Source organism: Apostichopus japonicus, chromosome 4, assembly GCF_037975245.1.
Source record: "Apostichopus japonicus isolate 1M-3 chromosome 4, ASM3797524v1, whole genome shotgun sequence".
NCBI classification, from domain to species: domain Eukaryota; kingdom Metazoa; phylum Echinodermata; class Holothuroidea; order Aspidochirotida; family Stichopodidae; genus Apostichopus; species Apostichopus japonicus.
Window position 1 is genome coordinate 11,881,921 of NC_092564.1, and position 15,785 is coordinate 11,897,705.

The window sequence follows — 15,785 nt, forward strand, 5'->3', positions numbered from 1 at the left end:
CTGACTTTTTTATAGGATAATTATACCATTTAAAATAACCGTAATATATATATATATATATATATATATATATAATTATTTTTACGACGGTATATATATAGCACACTAATTCTTACATTTTGGTTTTCAACCCCTCCCCCACGCACGACGTATAACATCTTAGCCCTTCCCCTCACATAACATAAATGGTGGTTGAGGCTTTGACTTGTTCATGATGGTGACCATTAATGACTGAGTTTTTCCTTCCTTAAGTTTTGACAAGCTCCTGATATCGAGATGATCACCACCCTTGTGACGATAACCACGATGTTACGTCACGTGAGTAATTACGAGTCCCTTCAAAAGGGATAGACGGTACATATGACCTCTGCATGTAGGAGGTTGGTGAGCGATCCACCATTTATCTGAAAAGAACAAATCCTGCATAATAATCTTAGCAAAATGTACCGAGAAGCATATCGTAGATATAACTAACGTTTAGAGTATGCTAGTCTTACAGAACCTGCACAATGTATGTGTTTGTTACTACACCTTTGTCATACGTTTACCTTTCGGTAGAGAAGCTATGATTGCTTCCACGATATCTTCATGAACAGGACACAGAGACAAACCGGTTGGTATACTGGTGCCATGGAGATGATATATCGCCACATTGTATTTCCGACGGACCATGTCTTTGCATTTTGCTAAAAGTTCTACTCTGTCCTCAGGCCCACAGGAAGATTGAAGTCGAGCGTTGAGACCACTTGTGAACTTGATCTCATCCTCTCGTCTGCAGGAAAACATTAATAAGATTGCCCCAAGTAAGAAAGGTAAGTGGAGATTGGGTTTCATCGGTAAACGATTGAATGAGGTTAAATTGAAGGGCATTAGTTGACCCAATCTTCCCAAGAAAATATTTTCTGTTAACATGCAATCCTTAAGAGAAATATAGGTTTGAGCATAATTCTGTTTCAATTTCTCAAGAAACAAGTAAATTATTCAACGCCTAATATTAACTCATTTCTATCACAAATCTTAACTGACATTTGTGTTTCCGGCAGTATGACCTTAAGGAGATGTGTCGTCAACCACGGCAGTTCAAAACACATGCATGATTTTTTCTTTTTGGATTTCGTCAATATCAGGAATGTATTATATGTTAAAATGATGTTGTATACAGGGGCGTATCCAGGATTTTCTAACCCGGGGGCGCGAATTACTATCTAAGCGGAGCGCCACCATCGGTTGGCGCGGAGCGTCCAAGAAAATTTCAGGTTTTGATACCCCCTAGATCACCGGAAATGGCACTTCTCGGGCTTGAAAATGAGCAACCAGATGTACACTTTTGCCTGAGAACCAAGTATTTCCCAATATTTTTTTTTCATCCATAACCTTTTTGAAGATTGTAACCAGTCACACATCATGTTCGACCTCATTGCATGTCCTGTGGATCATTGCTTTTGTAGGTGATTCTACGTCACGGCCCACAATATCCGAAAGCCCCACTTTTCAAAGTTTAAAGCCCATTATTTGTTGAGAATTTGAAAATTCACATTTCTCGTGAAGAAAATCACTTGAAAACATATACATAATGTTGCACAAAATTCAATATATGGACAACCAATATAGAAAAACCTCCTTGAACCCCTAACAGACAGGTCAAAATTGCTTCGAGTAGAGGGAAGTATGATGAAGAATGTTGGTCAGGAAGTTTTCGAAAATTCCGACACAGTTAATTTATTGGTGTAGAAATATTACAACCTCTTATAACGGCAATTATAAAACTTGGTTGAAGGAAATGAAAAATAGCAGATATTTCCGATATCAGATATTTCGAAACCGAACACTACACACATAGGCGTAGGAGGCGGGGGGCTGCAGCCCCCCCCCCCCAACCAAACTTGTTCCCCTGAAAATTCGGGCAATATGCTGAGAATAAATGAATAGTTTAAAAATGATCTCCTTGGTAATTAAAATAAAGTTCTAAGCTTGGCAGACTAATTCGCCATTACTACTGTAAAAGAGAGTTTTGACATAATTGGACCTGTATGCTTTTTCTCCATCTACATAAGACATTTCGTTGTTTTACATTAGCATCCTGCGGGTGACTGCGCAACTTTCACGGACCGTACGGCACACGATGCCATGCGATGTAATGACCTATGCTTGCTTATATGATATTGACATCAACATGTTGAATGCGCGCTTTGCGCGCGAAAAATTTTGGTTATATTTTTCGGGCAAGTCGTTACAGCCCCGCAAATCCAATTGGGCTCCTACGCCTTTGACTACACACATAGACAGTTTTGAGGCTGTTCATTTTTGAACATGCATTTTCATGCTCACTGATATTATGTGATGTCTGCTCTTTGCTTTACAAATTCGAACAGGCGTGTAGCGAGTAATTTGCCAACGGAAGGGCGAAGCCTGTAGGCAAACTATCTAAACGAAGCGCCACCATGAGTTGGCGCGAAGCGTACAAGAAAATTTTGGCCGAAAATGCCTCCCAGATCGCTGGAAATGACACTTCCCAGGCCTTGTAAGTTGCATCTAAGCATTGTCTATTTTTAAATTACTAGCGATATCGTAGAGAAAATTTGCTCGGGGGGGGGGGCGGTCGCCCCTCCCCGAAATGCGTCATGTTCCCCGACGACTCGGTCGAGTTCAAGACCAGCCACAGTTGGTTCCATTGCACAATTGAACAATTGTTCAAGGCGTCCATACACACACACACGCGTTATGCTAGACCATATATAGTACATATATATAGATACATTAGTGAGAGAGGAAAAATGGAAACGTCAACTAGAGCACCAATGGTGCAGAAGCTCATACCTTTTCGAGCTTAAAAATGTAGGGCCCACAAAACTTTATGGCCCACCAAATTTCAGGCCATTTTTCAGATTCCACCAATTTTGGGCCCATGAGGGATACCCCCCCCCCCCTCCGTTAGCAGAATACTGGCCACACCACTGGCTATAATTCCTATTTTCCCCCTTTAAATCCTGTTTTACCCACTCTCTCAAACAATACCACTGACCTACCCTATTAAACTTTCTCCCCTCTACCTGAGCAGACCTGAAGTATGGAACGCGAAAAGGGCAACCGTATTTCGTTGCCTAAACTAAGTTTGTTTCGTTGCCTAAACTAAGTTTGTTGCTGTCTAAACTAAAGCTGTTGCTGCTAGTTTACCATGTTGCTGTTGTTCGTTGATGTCTAAACTTACGTTGATGTCTAAAGTCACGTTGACGACTGAACGCGCCTTAATGTCTAAACTCACGTTGATTTATAAACCTTACGGTTGATGTCTAAACTCACGTTGATGTCTAAAACTTTCGTTGCTAAGTTATCTTACGGTTGATGTCTAAACTCACGTTGATGTCTACACTTTCGTTGCTATCTAAAGTTCCGTTGTGAACACATTGTGAACGAACATCATTCTTTCTTTTCAAAAAAATTATAACAATCAACCGCAAGTTGCTTACGTGCAGTACTAACAACATATCTATTACAGAGATTTTCATGCTAAATACAGCCAATGATGTTTTCTCAAATTTCCCGAGATTTGTTTGGTTAATAGTCCCTTACCCATTGTCTGCAAACATGCTTGCATCTTCAGTGCTCAATGAACGCAAGGTATGATGGTTTAACTATGTAACGCGAAAAGGGGGGGGGGGGGGTAATCGTTAATGTCATGCCGGATTTGTAGCAACAGCCATGTAAATATCCTTAACAACATGATTTGTCGAACAAAATCACGTTGTTAACGATATTTACATGATAGTTGATACAACTCCGAGGACGTTATTTACATTTATATTGTTAATGTCATATTTGAATAATTGTGTTATCACAGAAAGTTATGAGTTGAGACAATGAATTTTGCGGGAAGCTACCACAACATCTCTGATACTGAAAAGGACTTTAAATCTCACAGTATGTTATGTTCTCTCCCTTTTGAGAGTTGATAATGTAAAATGTGCATTTATACCACAGTTATTTCTTCGTTGCAAACTTGCGTAAAGTTTTGCGGTCCCTTTGACCACGTGCTTCAAGTCATGATTCTGGTGCAACACTAATTCGTGTTCATAAACTACTGCAGTCATACATCGTCAAAAGTAGTCATTGAAGTTTCGACATTGCGTAAAAATGTTATTTAAATACTATAATTTTCGTGGAGTTGGTTGTTTCCAAATACTGAAAAGCATCCAGGGTAAATGTTGGATCAGTTGCTCTATGGTTGGATGTAGTCTGCGCTTCGTGAGTAACAAGAGGGGCACAGTATTGAAGTACGTAGGCAATATGACTCACAGAACTAGTTTACTAAACCCGCCAAGCAAGTTCATTCGTAACACCAATCCAGTTCGGAGTTTCGATTTGCGAAAGGGATTGTGTTGTAAATGGAATATACACAAACCTCGCTCCGCATTGTTAAGAATTTTAGACCAAAAAACCCGCTAACATGTTATGCAAGAAACGAATCATCCAAGATACACTCGAGTTTTGACTAAGGCTATGTGTTGTAGGTAAGGTGATATGATCTTTTCTCCACAAATTTTCAGGATATGCGCATGTGCAGTTGAAACTCCGAAGTTTGAACAGGCCTAATACAAATTGCGTGGAATTTAGCGAGATATGCACACTACATTTGCGGGGATATTTGAAGAGTTGGGGTAGCTGGTGAAATCGCTGCAGGTCAAAGCATCGAGGTACTATATACGGAGTTGGAGAGGAGGAAAGAGTGGCAGGGCAGGCGAAATGAAGGTCGGACGGCCGCCCTTGTAAAACAGCGAAACTAGGGCACTGGATGGCATCCGCCATATATATATTGTGTAGAGCATTCACAAAGTACAGGCAGTGATAAGATCGCATCTTCTCAACTATAAACACTAGTAAAAGTATAGGTCATATAATAAACGCAATTGGTGTTCGATCGGGACGAAAACATTTGTCTTTAGTAATATTACTGTCATTCGTTTTACTTGATTGCCGACATTCACAACATATCCAGACATCATGTAATGGTTCAATAATTCAATTTTAAGTACAGTATTTTATGCTGGCATTTTGTCTCGATACTCGTTTTACTTGATTACCGACATTCCCAGATTATCTCTACACATTGTTGGAGGGGCTCAATGAAATCAGTTTAAAAGTGCAGTATTTTTATGCTGGTACTTTGTCTAGACACTCGACGTTGTACTTGATTTCCGACATTCACAGCGTATATGCATAGCCTATAAGTATAACATTATAACATTTTAAAAGTTGTTTACCGTGCAGCCTCCTATTCGTATGAGTTGTACTAACGCACATGTTATCTGATAGGCTGGCTGTGGGAGATACGGTAGCTTATAAAACAAGGTTTCCACAAGTTTGCGTTTGGTGACTCCAAATGGACTTGGACCTCCAAGACCCCTATTGTTTTTGGTGCAGGTGTGTATAGCCACGTACAGTAGACTGACCTGTGTTTATTTAATGTATCAAAATGGTGGTTCGGGCCATTTCTATAGTAACAGCTAGTTCTGCTTATACTAACACCTTTCTAGTGTACTGAAGTCATCGAAACCTCAATGCATTTCGCATTCTGGTTTACATTACGCGGTTGAGCAATTTTGAACAGCGCCGATAGCAACAACGTAAGTTTAGACAACGACGTATGTTTAGACAACGGAAGTTAAAATAAAAACGTGAGTTTGAGCAACAACGTGGTAAAACAGCAGCAACAACTTTAGTTTTAGACTGCAACAAACTTAGTTTAGACAACGAAATATGGTTGCCCTTTTCGCGTTCCATACTGAAGCACTCCTTGCCAAAATTTTGGCTGGCTGCCTACATACCTCAGGCTCAAAGACTTCTAAGAATCGGCAAGTGCTGATTGGCTATAGGGCTCTCATGCTTACAGTTCAACAGTTAATAACAACTCCCAGTCCTGCTTTAATTCCACTAACAGCCTCTGCAGAGCTTAACCACAAATGTAAACAAACACTGCAGAGACTGGGAGACAAATTAAAGGAGCTTTGGCAAAAGGTGAAGGCTCAGATTTTTTTAAACATTGGGGATTAATTGTAATTAATTAACTTTTGACCAAAAATTATTAGGCATCATCTTATTCATACACAATCCAACAATCATCAGTTCAACTTTGAATATGATCCATCAAAATCTTGAGGAGATTGAGATATTTGAAAATATTACAAAGAATGACCCCTGATGACCCCCTAAATGACATTTGACCTCAATTTTCCGAACACCCCTCATAACCCTCATCCCGAGGAACGTTGTGACCAAGTTTCATTATAACTGGCCATACACTGTACGAACAGGAGCAATTTGAAAATATAGGGCGGCGGCCCGGGCCACAAAAGACCCCTAGTTGATCTTTGATCTCAAATTCATGAACACCCTGAAGGTAAAACTTCCATAGTACTATCGTGACAAACCCTCAACATTGTACCATGGAATCTGTAGGAGAAGCATTTTGCGTATTTCCACAAAATGGCCCATTACGGCCCACAGGTGACCATTGACCCCAAATTTCGGACCATCTCTGATGGCCCTATACCCAATGGTCCTTGTGTCCAAGTTTCATGAAATTCCATTAAATACTGTGTGAGTGGGAGCGGTTTTACCAATTGTTGACGGATAGAGTGACAGACGCCGCACTGTAACAATAGCTCACACCAGCATGCTGGTATGAGCTAAAAATGGAGTTGTCGGTGTAAGGGGTAGGGTGAGGCACACGTCCCCTCTGTAATCTTCGATCTGTCACTGGCTACCCTGTGTATATAATAGGGATCAGCGCTGTAATTATGACTGTTCCTCTTTCTCTTCCCGAGGTCTTGGCGTTTATCTTCTACTTCCTCCTTTTCTCCTTTTTCTCTCTTTCTTCTTTTTCTTTTCCCTTCCTTCCTCTCCTCCTTTTCTTTTTTTCTCCCTCTTTTTCCCTTTTTTCTTCTCTTTTTTTCTCTCCTCTTTTCCTTACCCGGGGGCGCGCGCCCCCAACGCCCCCCCTGGATACGCGCCTGGTATAGTTCCCTGTGTAACCATGTACTACTAGCACGACAGAGATGCTGCACAAAAAAAAACATGGAGCTACAACGAGATAACACATCACTAAACACAGGACACAAATAACCTCGGGCCGTGCATGCTAATCGAAAGAAGAAAACCCATCTGTGTTTTGGGTAGAAATTCAAAGAATATACTGTTATAATATAGTGATCTAGCTTTCTTTATATGTGCATTATAGTAATGGATTATTTAATCAGAAGGTTCTGACATTACTTGATGCCTCCTCCACTCTGAACGTATCTGTAAGCGAACTCTAGAATATCAGCTGCTCCACCCGATCCCGCCAAAATTACCAATGGTGATCTATTCATGGCGAGACGATGGGCGATATGGATGCTCTGAGCTCCTCCTCCGATCACCAAAGTTACAACTGGAATCGTTGCTGTATAAACAGAGAGAAAATGAAAGATAGGCCTATGGTTTGCTCGATTTTCCAAGAAATCACACATCAGGAGAGATGCTTGTGTCCTTTAATAATCAAATCATACCCGCAATTACAATGTATGTATGTATGTATTTTAGATCCTCCTGCAAGCAGGAACTCGCGAAGAAGCCATCATTGGCTTATCATAGCCGCAAGCTGACCGAAGTCAATCTCTTAGATTCATATTTAACGTCCATGATTATGAATTGTCAATTGTCAACAACTCTGTAACTGGACGACATACATTAATCTTGGTCGAGTGACTTGAACCTGGGACCTTATGATTGAAAGGCACCGGCGTTATTTTTGTAGGTTACTATAGTCTTATCCTCTTAGCTGTTTTATCTGTATATTGTATTTCGTATCTTTTTGAGTTTGCATCTTTTGGTTTCTTAGCCTGGTTTATCTGTTTTTTTTACTTTCTTTTCTCTGTACAGCGCTTCGAGATTTTTGGGAGGCGCTTTATAAGTAGTATTTATTATTATTATTATTAACCACTGAGCTAACTCTCAATACAATACAATAGTATTTGAAAGTGAGTATTTTGTTTTGAGGTATATAGGTTAGTGAGAGCTTTTCATTTCCAGTGCTTACGCGAATAAGTTATTACTCAAAATGTTGATCACTGTTTAATGAATACTTCGGGGAAGGAGAGGGAAAGTAAACATTAATTGTGCACAGGCTCATATACATAGGCCTAGAGGAAATTTATATCAGCATATAAGACATACCGAGAGAAGTGTTGTGAATTGAAGCACAGAATTCGCGTTTCAATGTCAACGATTTAATACCTAAGCTTGCCGGAAGGGAGAGGGAAGGGGAGGGGGGGGGGGGGTAATCACTTACTATTGGTTCCCATTAGCTTCATATTGGATATTTTTTCCATAAAGGTGCATCGAAACTCGTTACATTTGCTCCGTGATTGCTCGCTGTCTGAGTCAACTAGGACAAAGTAGGGATGGTACGGGTTAAGATGTACTGTTGTATCACCGTCGGGATCACTATCGCGGTGCATTGTGTCGTACACAACTTCACATCTGCTATTCTGAAATTAGTAGAAGAAAGAAGTTCCAATACTTATGTCACTGGATTGACGCCTGTGTTCCCGTGGCTACCATTGTGCAATATACACTCTTTGGGCTGTATCGACAGATGAAGACTTGATTACAAGAAATAGTGTGTGTATAAAGGCCTTGTAGCCTCAATGTTTTTGCAATCTGGCGTATCATATCTTTATAGCGTTAAATAACGTTTATCAATATCAGGTATCGATTAACAAATGTCAAGTTGATACAGCGCCTCCATGTAGCATACGATCGACACCACAATTAGGTAATGTATACATCTACTCAAAAGTCGGAAATACCCTATAACGTTATCGAACTTGTTTAAATAACTGACTCTGTAGTTATCATCATTGTTTTCCATACCTCGATGTAACTAAATTACTGACGGTATAGGGAGGGCGGATGGGGGGGGGGGGGACTGAAGATGATTTGGAGCGATCTGAAATTTCTTTGGTGAACTTATTGGAAATTTCTGTAACGAAATCTTGACTCATATAGCATGCGAAGCACATTAGCACTTAACGTTCCCTCTTCTAGCTCAGGATCTAAAAGTTCAATGTATGGAAGTTTGCAAGCGTGCACGTCCAAAACAAACCCAAATCGTCAGCTATCGTATGTTATAGGTAGTTAGGACAATCCAATTCGAACTGTCTATATATCAATTCGCGCAACCGACCTCGGAAAGTGAACAATTTAGTGCGTAAGTCAAAAGAACAATTAATGCTGGTAAGTAGCAAGCGGATTCATTCACATAGCATACTGCAGAACTGCAGAACACAGGGTTTGTTTCCTGGTGATGAAAAAAAGGGGGGTGGGAGAATTTGCTGCTTTCGTTTAAAGAAGTAAACTGTATTAGTTAATATGTTTTCTCGGTTCCTGCTTAGAATCCCGGATAATCGAGGTTTAATTGTCTTCTAAACCTCCATCAAGAAATCAAAACTCCGAACGGATGTGCGTAGACAAAAACTGATGAGATAAGTGCAGTGAGTGTATTACAATCATATATGTTGTGAGAGAGGAAACAAATGTTGCCGTATAGGTGAAAAGTGGGAAGTATACATTAACAGGAAACAGAACAGAGTATCGAAACTGTTTAAAAGGGAATGTGTGTGTGTGTATATTTACCGTTAATCTTTGAAGCAGAAACGAATAATTAACCTATTCACAATGGAAAACTATGTTAAAGTTCCCAGAAATTCATTTAAATGAAGAGCATTCAAAATTCCCTCGACTGGTTAAGGTGATAGGCAGGACTCTTTCATGGATTGAAGACAAATGAAGGATTTTATAGAGGGGAATGAACTATATATATATACTCATCTTTCCTTCATCTTTATATGAGCTCTAAAAGAAAATGAGGTTGTGGTGGAGGGGGGGGGGGGGGGTATGCATACCTTTCTAAGAGGAGGGTGTCTTAATTGAGGCTATACAGCTAATGAGTATCAAATTAACTCAAGTATAGTGTGCAATCAAGGCCAAGTACAAATATCTAAATGAAGATATTGTCGGTCAAACAACTAACTTGCATATTGTAATTAAATATGTAGAACATTAACTTGACAAGTCTATGTTAAGTTAACGTAATGATGGAGCAGTGGAATATGTCACTTTGTGTTTGGCATATCACTAATATGCTTATACGAAAAGATACATGGCAGTGTTTAAGGTACTTCAGCTGCAATACAAAAGAACGGTCTCCAAGAATACACATTAAACACCCATTCGGCAAAATCCTTCACAAAAAAGGCAAAAAAAAAAATAATTACTTTCATATCTAAAATGATTGACTTCTAACACAACTCTCGGCCATATTTTGCGAGCGCACCTTGATCCTTGCCCATTTAATGATGTAACACTGAGCTATACTGCCATCTTCAAGATGGAATGAATATCGGAAAAATGTTACCGAAGACTTCGTCATCCCAAGATTTCGCTCGGCGATACTATACTTTCTATATAGACAAAAAAATGGAGCTTATAAAGTTTATAGCTATATTGAGACATACATAAATTTGGGGATAAATATCTTTTCTACAAAATGAAACTTACCGAATTATGACTTTGACGAAAGCATGAACCGTTTTCAATTGTGTTCAGATCTACGATCCCGATAGGAAATGTATTTTTACCTCGACGATTGGCTGAACTTACAGCAAAATCACGTAACGAACGACCCAGAAACTTCATGACACCGCTATTCAAACCGTTTGTCAAAATCCAAGCATCTTCATATTAAAAACAATGAAAGAAAAAACTCCGATTTAACTAACAAAGAGATTATATTAGATTGGAGAGATTGGGTGAATGGTGGGCCCGAAAAATTGTATGGTGTTGGTTTGGTGGGAAGCTGAGGTAGGGCTGTTTAATCAGGTATATATGAGCCTATGTAATTTTCATTTTAATTATAGCCCAGAGATTCTGACGGATGTAAGTACATGTTTAAACCAAGTACATTGAAAATTAACTTAACTGGGTAATCTTTAGTTTTCAAGTTTTTAACAGATTGCTTGGAATGAAAAATTGATCAAACTGAACGTTATAAACAGTTTAGAAAATAATGATACATGCAACTGAAAGTGGACTGCAATAAACAATAATTAATAGTGTGTTTATACGACTTGCAAAGAGCTTGCGTAGAGTATTATTTATAATGATATTCCAATTTATCAAATTTAAGATACCATTCTTGATGTTATCACTCTGATATGGAACGCCATAAAGTCGTTCATTAATGCTCCTCTTCTAGTACAATTTCGACGTCTATACTTCCTTAATTGAAGTTAAGCTGTCTGAAAACTATTAAGAGTAAAAAATTTCCGTATCAAATAAGTCAGCTAAACGAGAGAAGAAAAAAAAAAGACATCCCGCATTTATATGTCCATTTTCCCATAAGTCTCACCAATAGTGCGAGCAGCATGTAGCAAACTGTGGCGGAATATTTCTTTCAGATGATTGTTCACTTCAAACTTCTCGTCCCCTCCACATATGTTGACCAGAAGTTTCGGTTTCCCTAACTTCCAACCTTTGGTAAACACCTCCAAGACCTTCGTGGTATCAGCGTTATCGTCAACGACCACGAACTATTAAAATGATATGGAAAACAATACGAGAAACTTAAAAGACTAACTTTTCTCTGAACTGTTACATTGGGTAGCCTCTGCAAGCGCGAAGTTGACCTGTGTATAACACAATGGGTACGAGTAATCCACAATGCCTTAAGTAGGAAAACTCAATATTGATGTAGTTTCTACATATACTTACTTTCCCAAATGTCACGGGTACGGGTATATCCACGACGACAAGTTAATTACGAGTACAAAGCGAATATGATATCATAAAGGTGATATGTATTGGGCACATCCAATCTACTTGTTCGAATGACTATATGACCCAGTGTCCGACTGTTCACTGGTCTGTCGACTGTATTAAAAATAATTTTAATTGATGCAGGCAAGTAAAATCTTCTTGCAAAAAAAAAAGTAATAATAATAGTATATCAGCAATATCCTTGTTTTTTCTCTGTATTTATATCAATGCCAGTCGCAGCTACTATACTTACCCGGGCTCTCGGATCGCGATAAACATTCTTCACACCTTTGAATTTGATTGTACCCCTTGTTCTGACCTCGGAAAGTAAACTCCCGGACAGAATAGACCAGACGTCAACTGTTTCTTGTCGCGGTACATGTCGTACGTTCGGATGGTTTGCACCGTTTTTCGCATTATCAATACTTACAGTTATGGAACCAAGAGAGATTCTACGACGGAAATGAATAAAACATTAAAAAAAAGGTCAAAGAAACGATAATTCATAGGTTTGTAACTATTTATTAGTTGCGTTAAGGCTTAGGCATATCTCCTAAAGGATGCCTGTGGCAAAATGTTTATTTCATACAATGGCGGTGACTGTTCAAAACCGGTCTTATCAGTTTTAAGAACCTGTGTCCCCTTAATATCCCCCTTTTCGCATGCGTTTTTTGTTGTTGTAAAATTCAAGGTAGGACTCTTTAAACCTCAGAGGGTCATTTTTCACAGTGGCTGCAACAGCGACTGTTGCGTCAACTACTTAGAACTATCAGAACAAGTCAACAGAGAAACGTATTTGAAGTTGTTCATAGCCTAAAAATTGACAAGGAAAAAAAGTGTTGAAGTTTAGTTGCTTGCAGGTATAATGTCAAGAAAACACAAATTTTCGTTGACTGATCAGAATTTGACCAAACAATTAGTTAACATTAACACCTATAGGCCTTGACTGAGTTTGGTAATAACATTAGGGGATATTACTGCAGACAAGTATACAAAATAAACGGCGAAAAATTAAAAATAAATGCCACCATAGTTGATGTTTGATGGAAACTTACTTTTCCAATCCCTCCGAATTTCTGTTTATCTGTTTCTCTTCATCCATCTTTCTTGCAAAACTTCCTTACTTGTTCCTAAAAATACAACAACAAGACAATTCAGCAATGAGGTCTTCATTCCCCACCTCCCCCAATAAAACAAAACAAGTTCACATGCTCAAAATTTGCTTATGAAATAAATAATTCCCCATCGTATCATGCCTTTCAGTGGGTTCTCGAAAACCAATGAAGTGGTATATAGACAATAATAATCATGATGTCCAGTGATTGAAATTCTTTAGTTTGGCAATTAATGGGGTAAGAAAATTATGAATCATGCATACCATGTTTTGAATCTCTGTACAAACTTATTGGACTAAGTCCATCATGGGCGGCGATCCTGGGGGGGGGGGAGGGGGATATATCCCCCTATGAAAATGGGTGGAGGGGATGTAATACACCATATCCCCCCCCCCACCAAATGCCAGGGATAAGAATATTTTCATGCCTACATTTATGCATCATCGTGAATGTACGGCTCTTTTTTAGCTTCATTTCTCGCCTACCATAAACGCAGTGCGATCTTTTCAAATAAAGCGTCTTTATATAGCAAGTATATTTGACTGTAGGCTTCATTGGCCCTATAACAACAAAATGTATTATTGCGCCCACGGTATTGATATAGTACATATATGCACCCTCATAGTATTCATATAGGCCCTATAGTAGGGATGCACCGGATCCAAATTTTTGGATCCGGCCGGAACCGGATTTTGCCGGATAGTACATGAAATCCGGCCGGATTTTATCCGGCCGGAACCGGATTTTTTCATTACACAAAAGAAAATCATTAATAAGAAGTAGAAGTATGAAACAAGGAGCAAATCTTAGGTGAGGTATACGCATATTATAAAGAAGGTGAAATTAAGACCCCATTTATGAGATTAAATATGACTTGAATGGGTGTAATCTACATTCTTTAATAAAATAACTACAATATTGTTGACAAGCTTGATACAGTATGTAAATTTGTTTGCTGGAAAAATACTGCATACTACCTATGAAGTTTGTTTTTAAACGGGAAGCTACATTTCACAAATCTCATACTTTATACTGAATAAAAAGATGATTTAATTGTTGTAGTAACACTACTATTGTTGTAGTAACACTACTAGTGTTAGCTCAGTGGTTAACGCCGGTGCCTTTCAATCATAAGGTCCCCGGTTCGAGTCACTCCCAGATTAATGTATGTCGTCCAGTTACAGATGAGTTGTTAACAATTCATAATCATGGACGTTAAAGAAGAATGTAAGAGACTGACTTCGGTCAGCTTGCGGCCTTGATAAGCCAATGAGGCTTCTTCGCGAGTTCCTGCTTGCAGGAGGGTCTAATATATACATACATACTATCAGGTTTTAGAATTGTCTTATATTATTCATTATTTGGTAACAAATTTTTACACTGCAATATTATCTGTAAAAAGAAAGAAAAAGCATTGCATCTTTCCAGAAGTGGAAGAAACTTCTTATCTATCTTTTATCTATCCTTTAAAATGGAATTGAATGTTCATTAGAACACTTAATGATTTATGTTTTTCATGAACTTTTAGGAACTTTCATGGTGACAAGAGATATCTCTTTCTGTGAGAAAATTAGATACTGTTTTTTTCTGTGACTGGCACCCCATTTGGTGGAAACTCTTCTAGTCCATTGCTTCATCTATTTATAAAAGTGCCAAGATTACAATTTGCATATTGCCATGACCACAAACAATGAGTAACAATTGACAGCTTTCTAGACAGGAAATGGACTGTAGTGGTCCACAAAAAGATCCATTGTTTTGACTTCTTAAGGTCCTAATGCACATGTTTGGATTTTGGACATTTCATTTCATGCAAGTGTTTCTCTCTGTTCATATTTAAGAGATTGTTTCACACATAAAAATTCAGAGAAAACATGAATGCCAACAATAATGGGAAAGTAAAGATTCAATGGAACAGTATTTTGACTGATAAGTATATGAATGGTCTATTTTAACTGCACAATATTAAACTGATGAAGGCTGCAAGAAATGATTTCACTGCAAACTGTGTTTGTTGTATATAGCTTCATATTATTACAGTAGTTGTATTATTTTGGTTGATCTTTAGAAACAGTCGGTCAGACCATTGAGAAAATTAAATTAAACATGTTAAACCTAATTTTTCCTTACTTTGAATGTTTTTATTAATTTTTGGAAATAGGTTACATTGATTTAAGTTAATACCAAAAGTCCAAAACTATTTAAGGAATAATTCAGGCCAGATTTTGAAAAATATCCGGCCGGATTTTGAAAAATATCCGGCCGGAACCGGAACCGGATAATTTCTCACTATCCGGCCGGATAGTCCGGCCGGACCGGATATCCGGTGCATCCCTACCCTATAGTAGGCCTACACACGTACCTGTTCCCTCGAACAGCTGAGAATCTCATGTTACCAGGGTAATGCTTAATAACACGTTTCACCTGGATGCCCTAGCAATCGGTACCTAGGAATGTAACTATGTGTAATTTTGTATTGCATGTGTATAGGCCTATAATAGCCTGCATGAGGCCATTTTCTTCATCGAATAATATAAAAGAGCTCTCGAACATTCTAACGTAGCGCCTGAAACAAGATTGACAGGGGCAATTTTCCCAAAATAACACCCGAAATTTAAAAAAAAAGTATTTTGGATCCTGATTATGAGATATTTCGGACATGATATCCCTATTTTAAAGTTGGGTATATGCCGCTTGGAACCTCGGGAAGTGCCGTTTCCGGCCATCTAGAGGGTTTGTTAATCCCAAAATTTTCTTGTACGCTTCGCGCCAACTCATGGTGGCGCTACGCTTAGATAGTCAACAAGGTCATATCCC

The 15,785-nt window shown here is 38.7% G+C and overlaps 1 protein-coding gene across 2 annotated transcripts in view; it reads right to left on the reverse strand.

The window, feature by feature from the left end:
• Positions 1-15,785, reverse strand: part of LOC139966455 (transient receptor potential cation channel subfamily M member 5-like) — a 33,019-nt gene that overhangs the window by 13,498 nt on the left and 3,736 nt on the right. For both annotated transcript variants that reach the window (XM_071969468.1, XM_071969469.1), the window contains 7 exons: positions 12,909-12,983; positions 12,107-12,305; positions 11,447-11,627; positions 10,597-10,772; positions 8,327-8,525; positions 7,270-7,438; positions 549-772 (listed from right to left, as the gene is read on the reverse strand). In XM_071969468.1, the coding sequence (XP_071825569.1) occupies positions 549-772; positions 7,270-7,438; positions 8,327-8,525; positions 10,597-10,772; positions 11,447-11,627; positions 12,107-12,305; positions 12,909-12,955 (1,195 nt within the window). In that variant the 5' untranslated portion in view covers positions 12,956-12,983. The remainder of the gene's footprint in view (positions 1-548; positions 773-7,269; positions 7,439-8,326; positions 8,526-10,596; positions 10,773-11,446; positions 11,628-12,106; positions 12,306-12,908; positions 12,984-15,785) is intronic.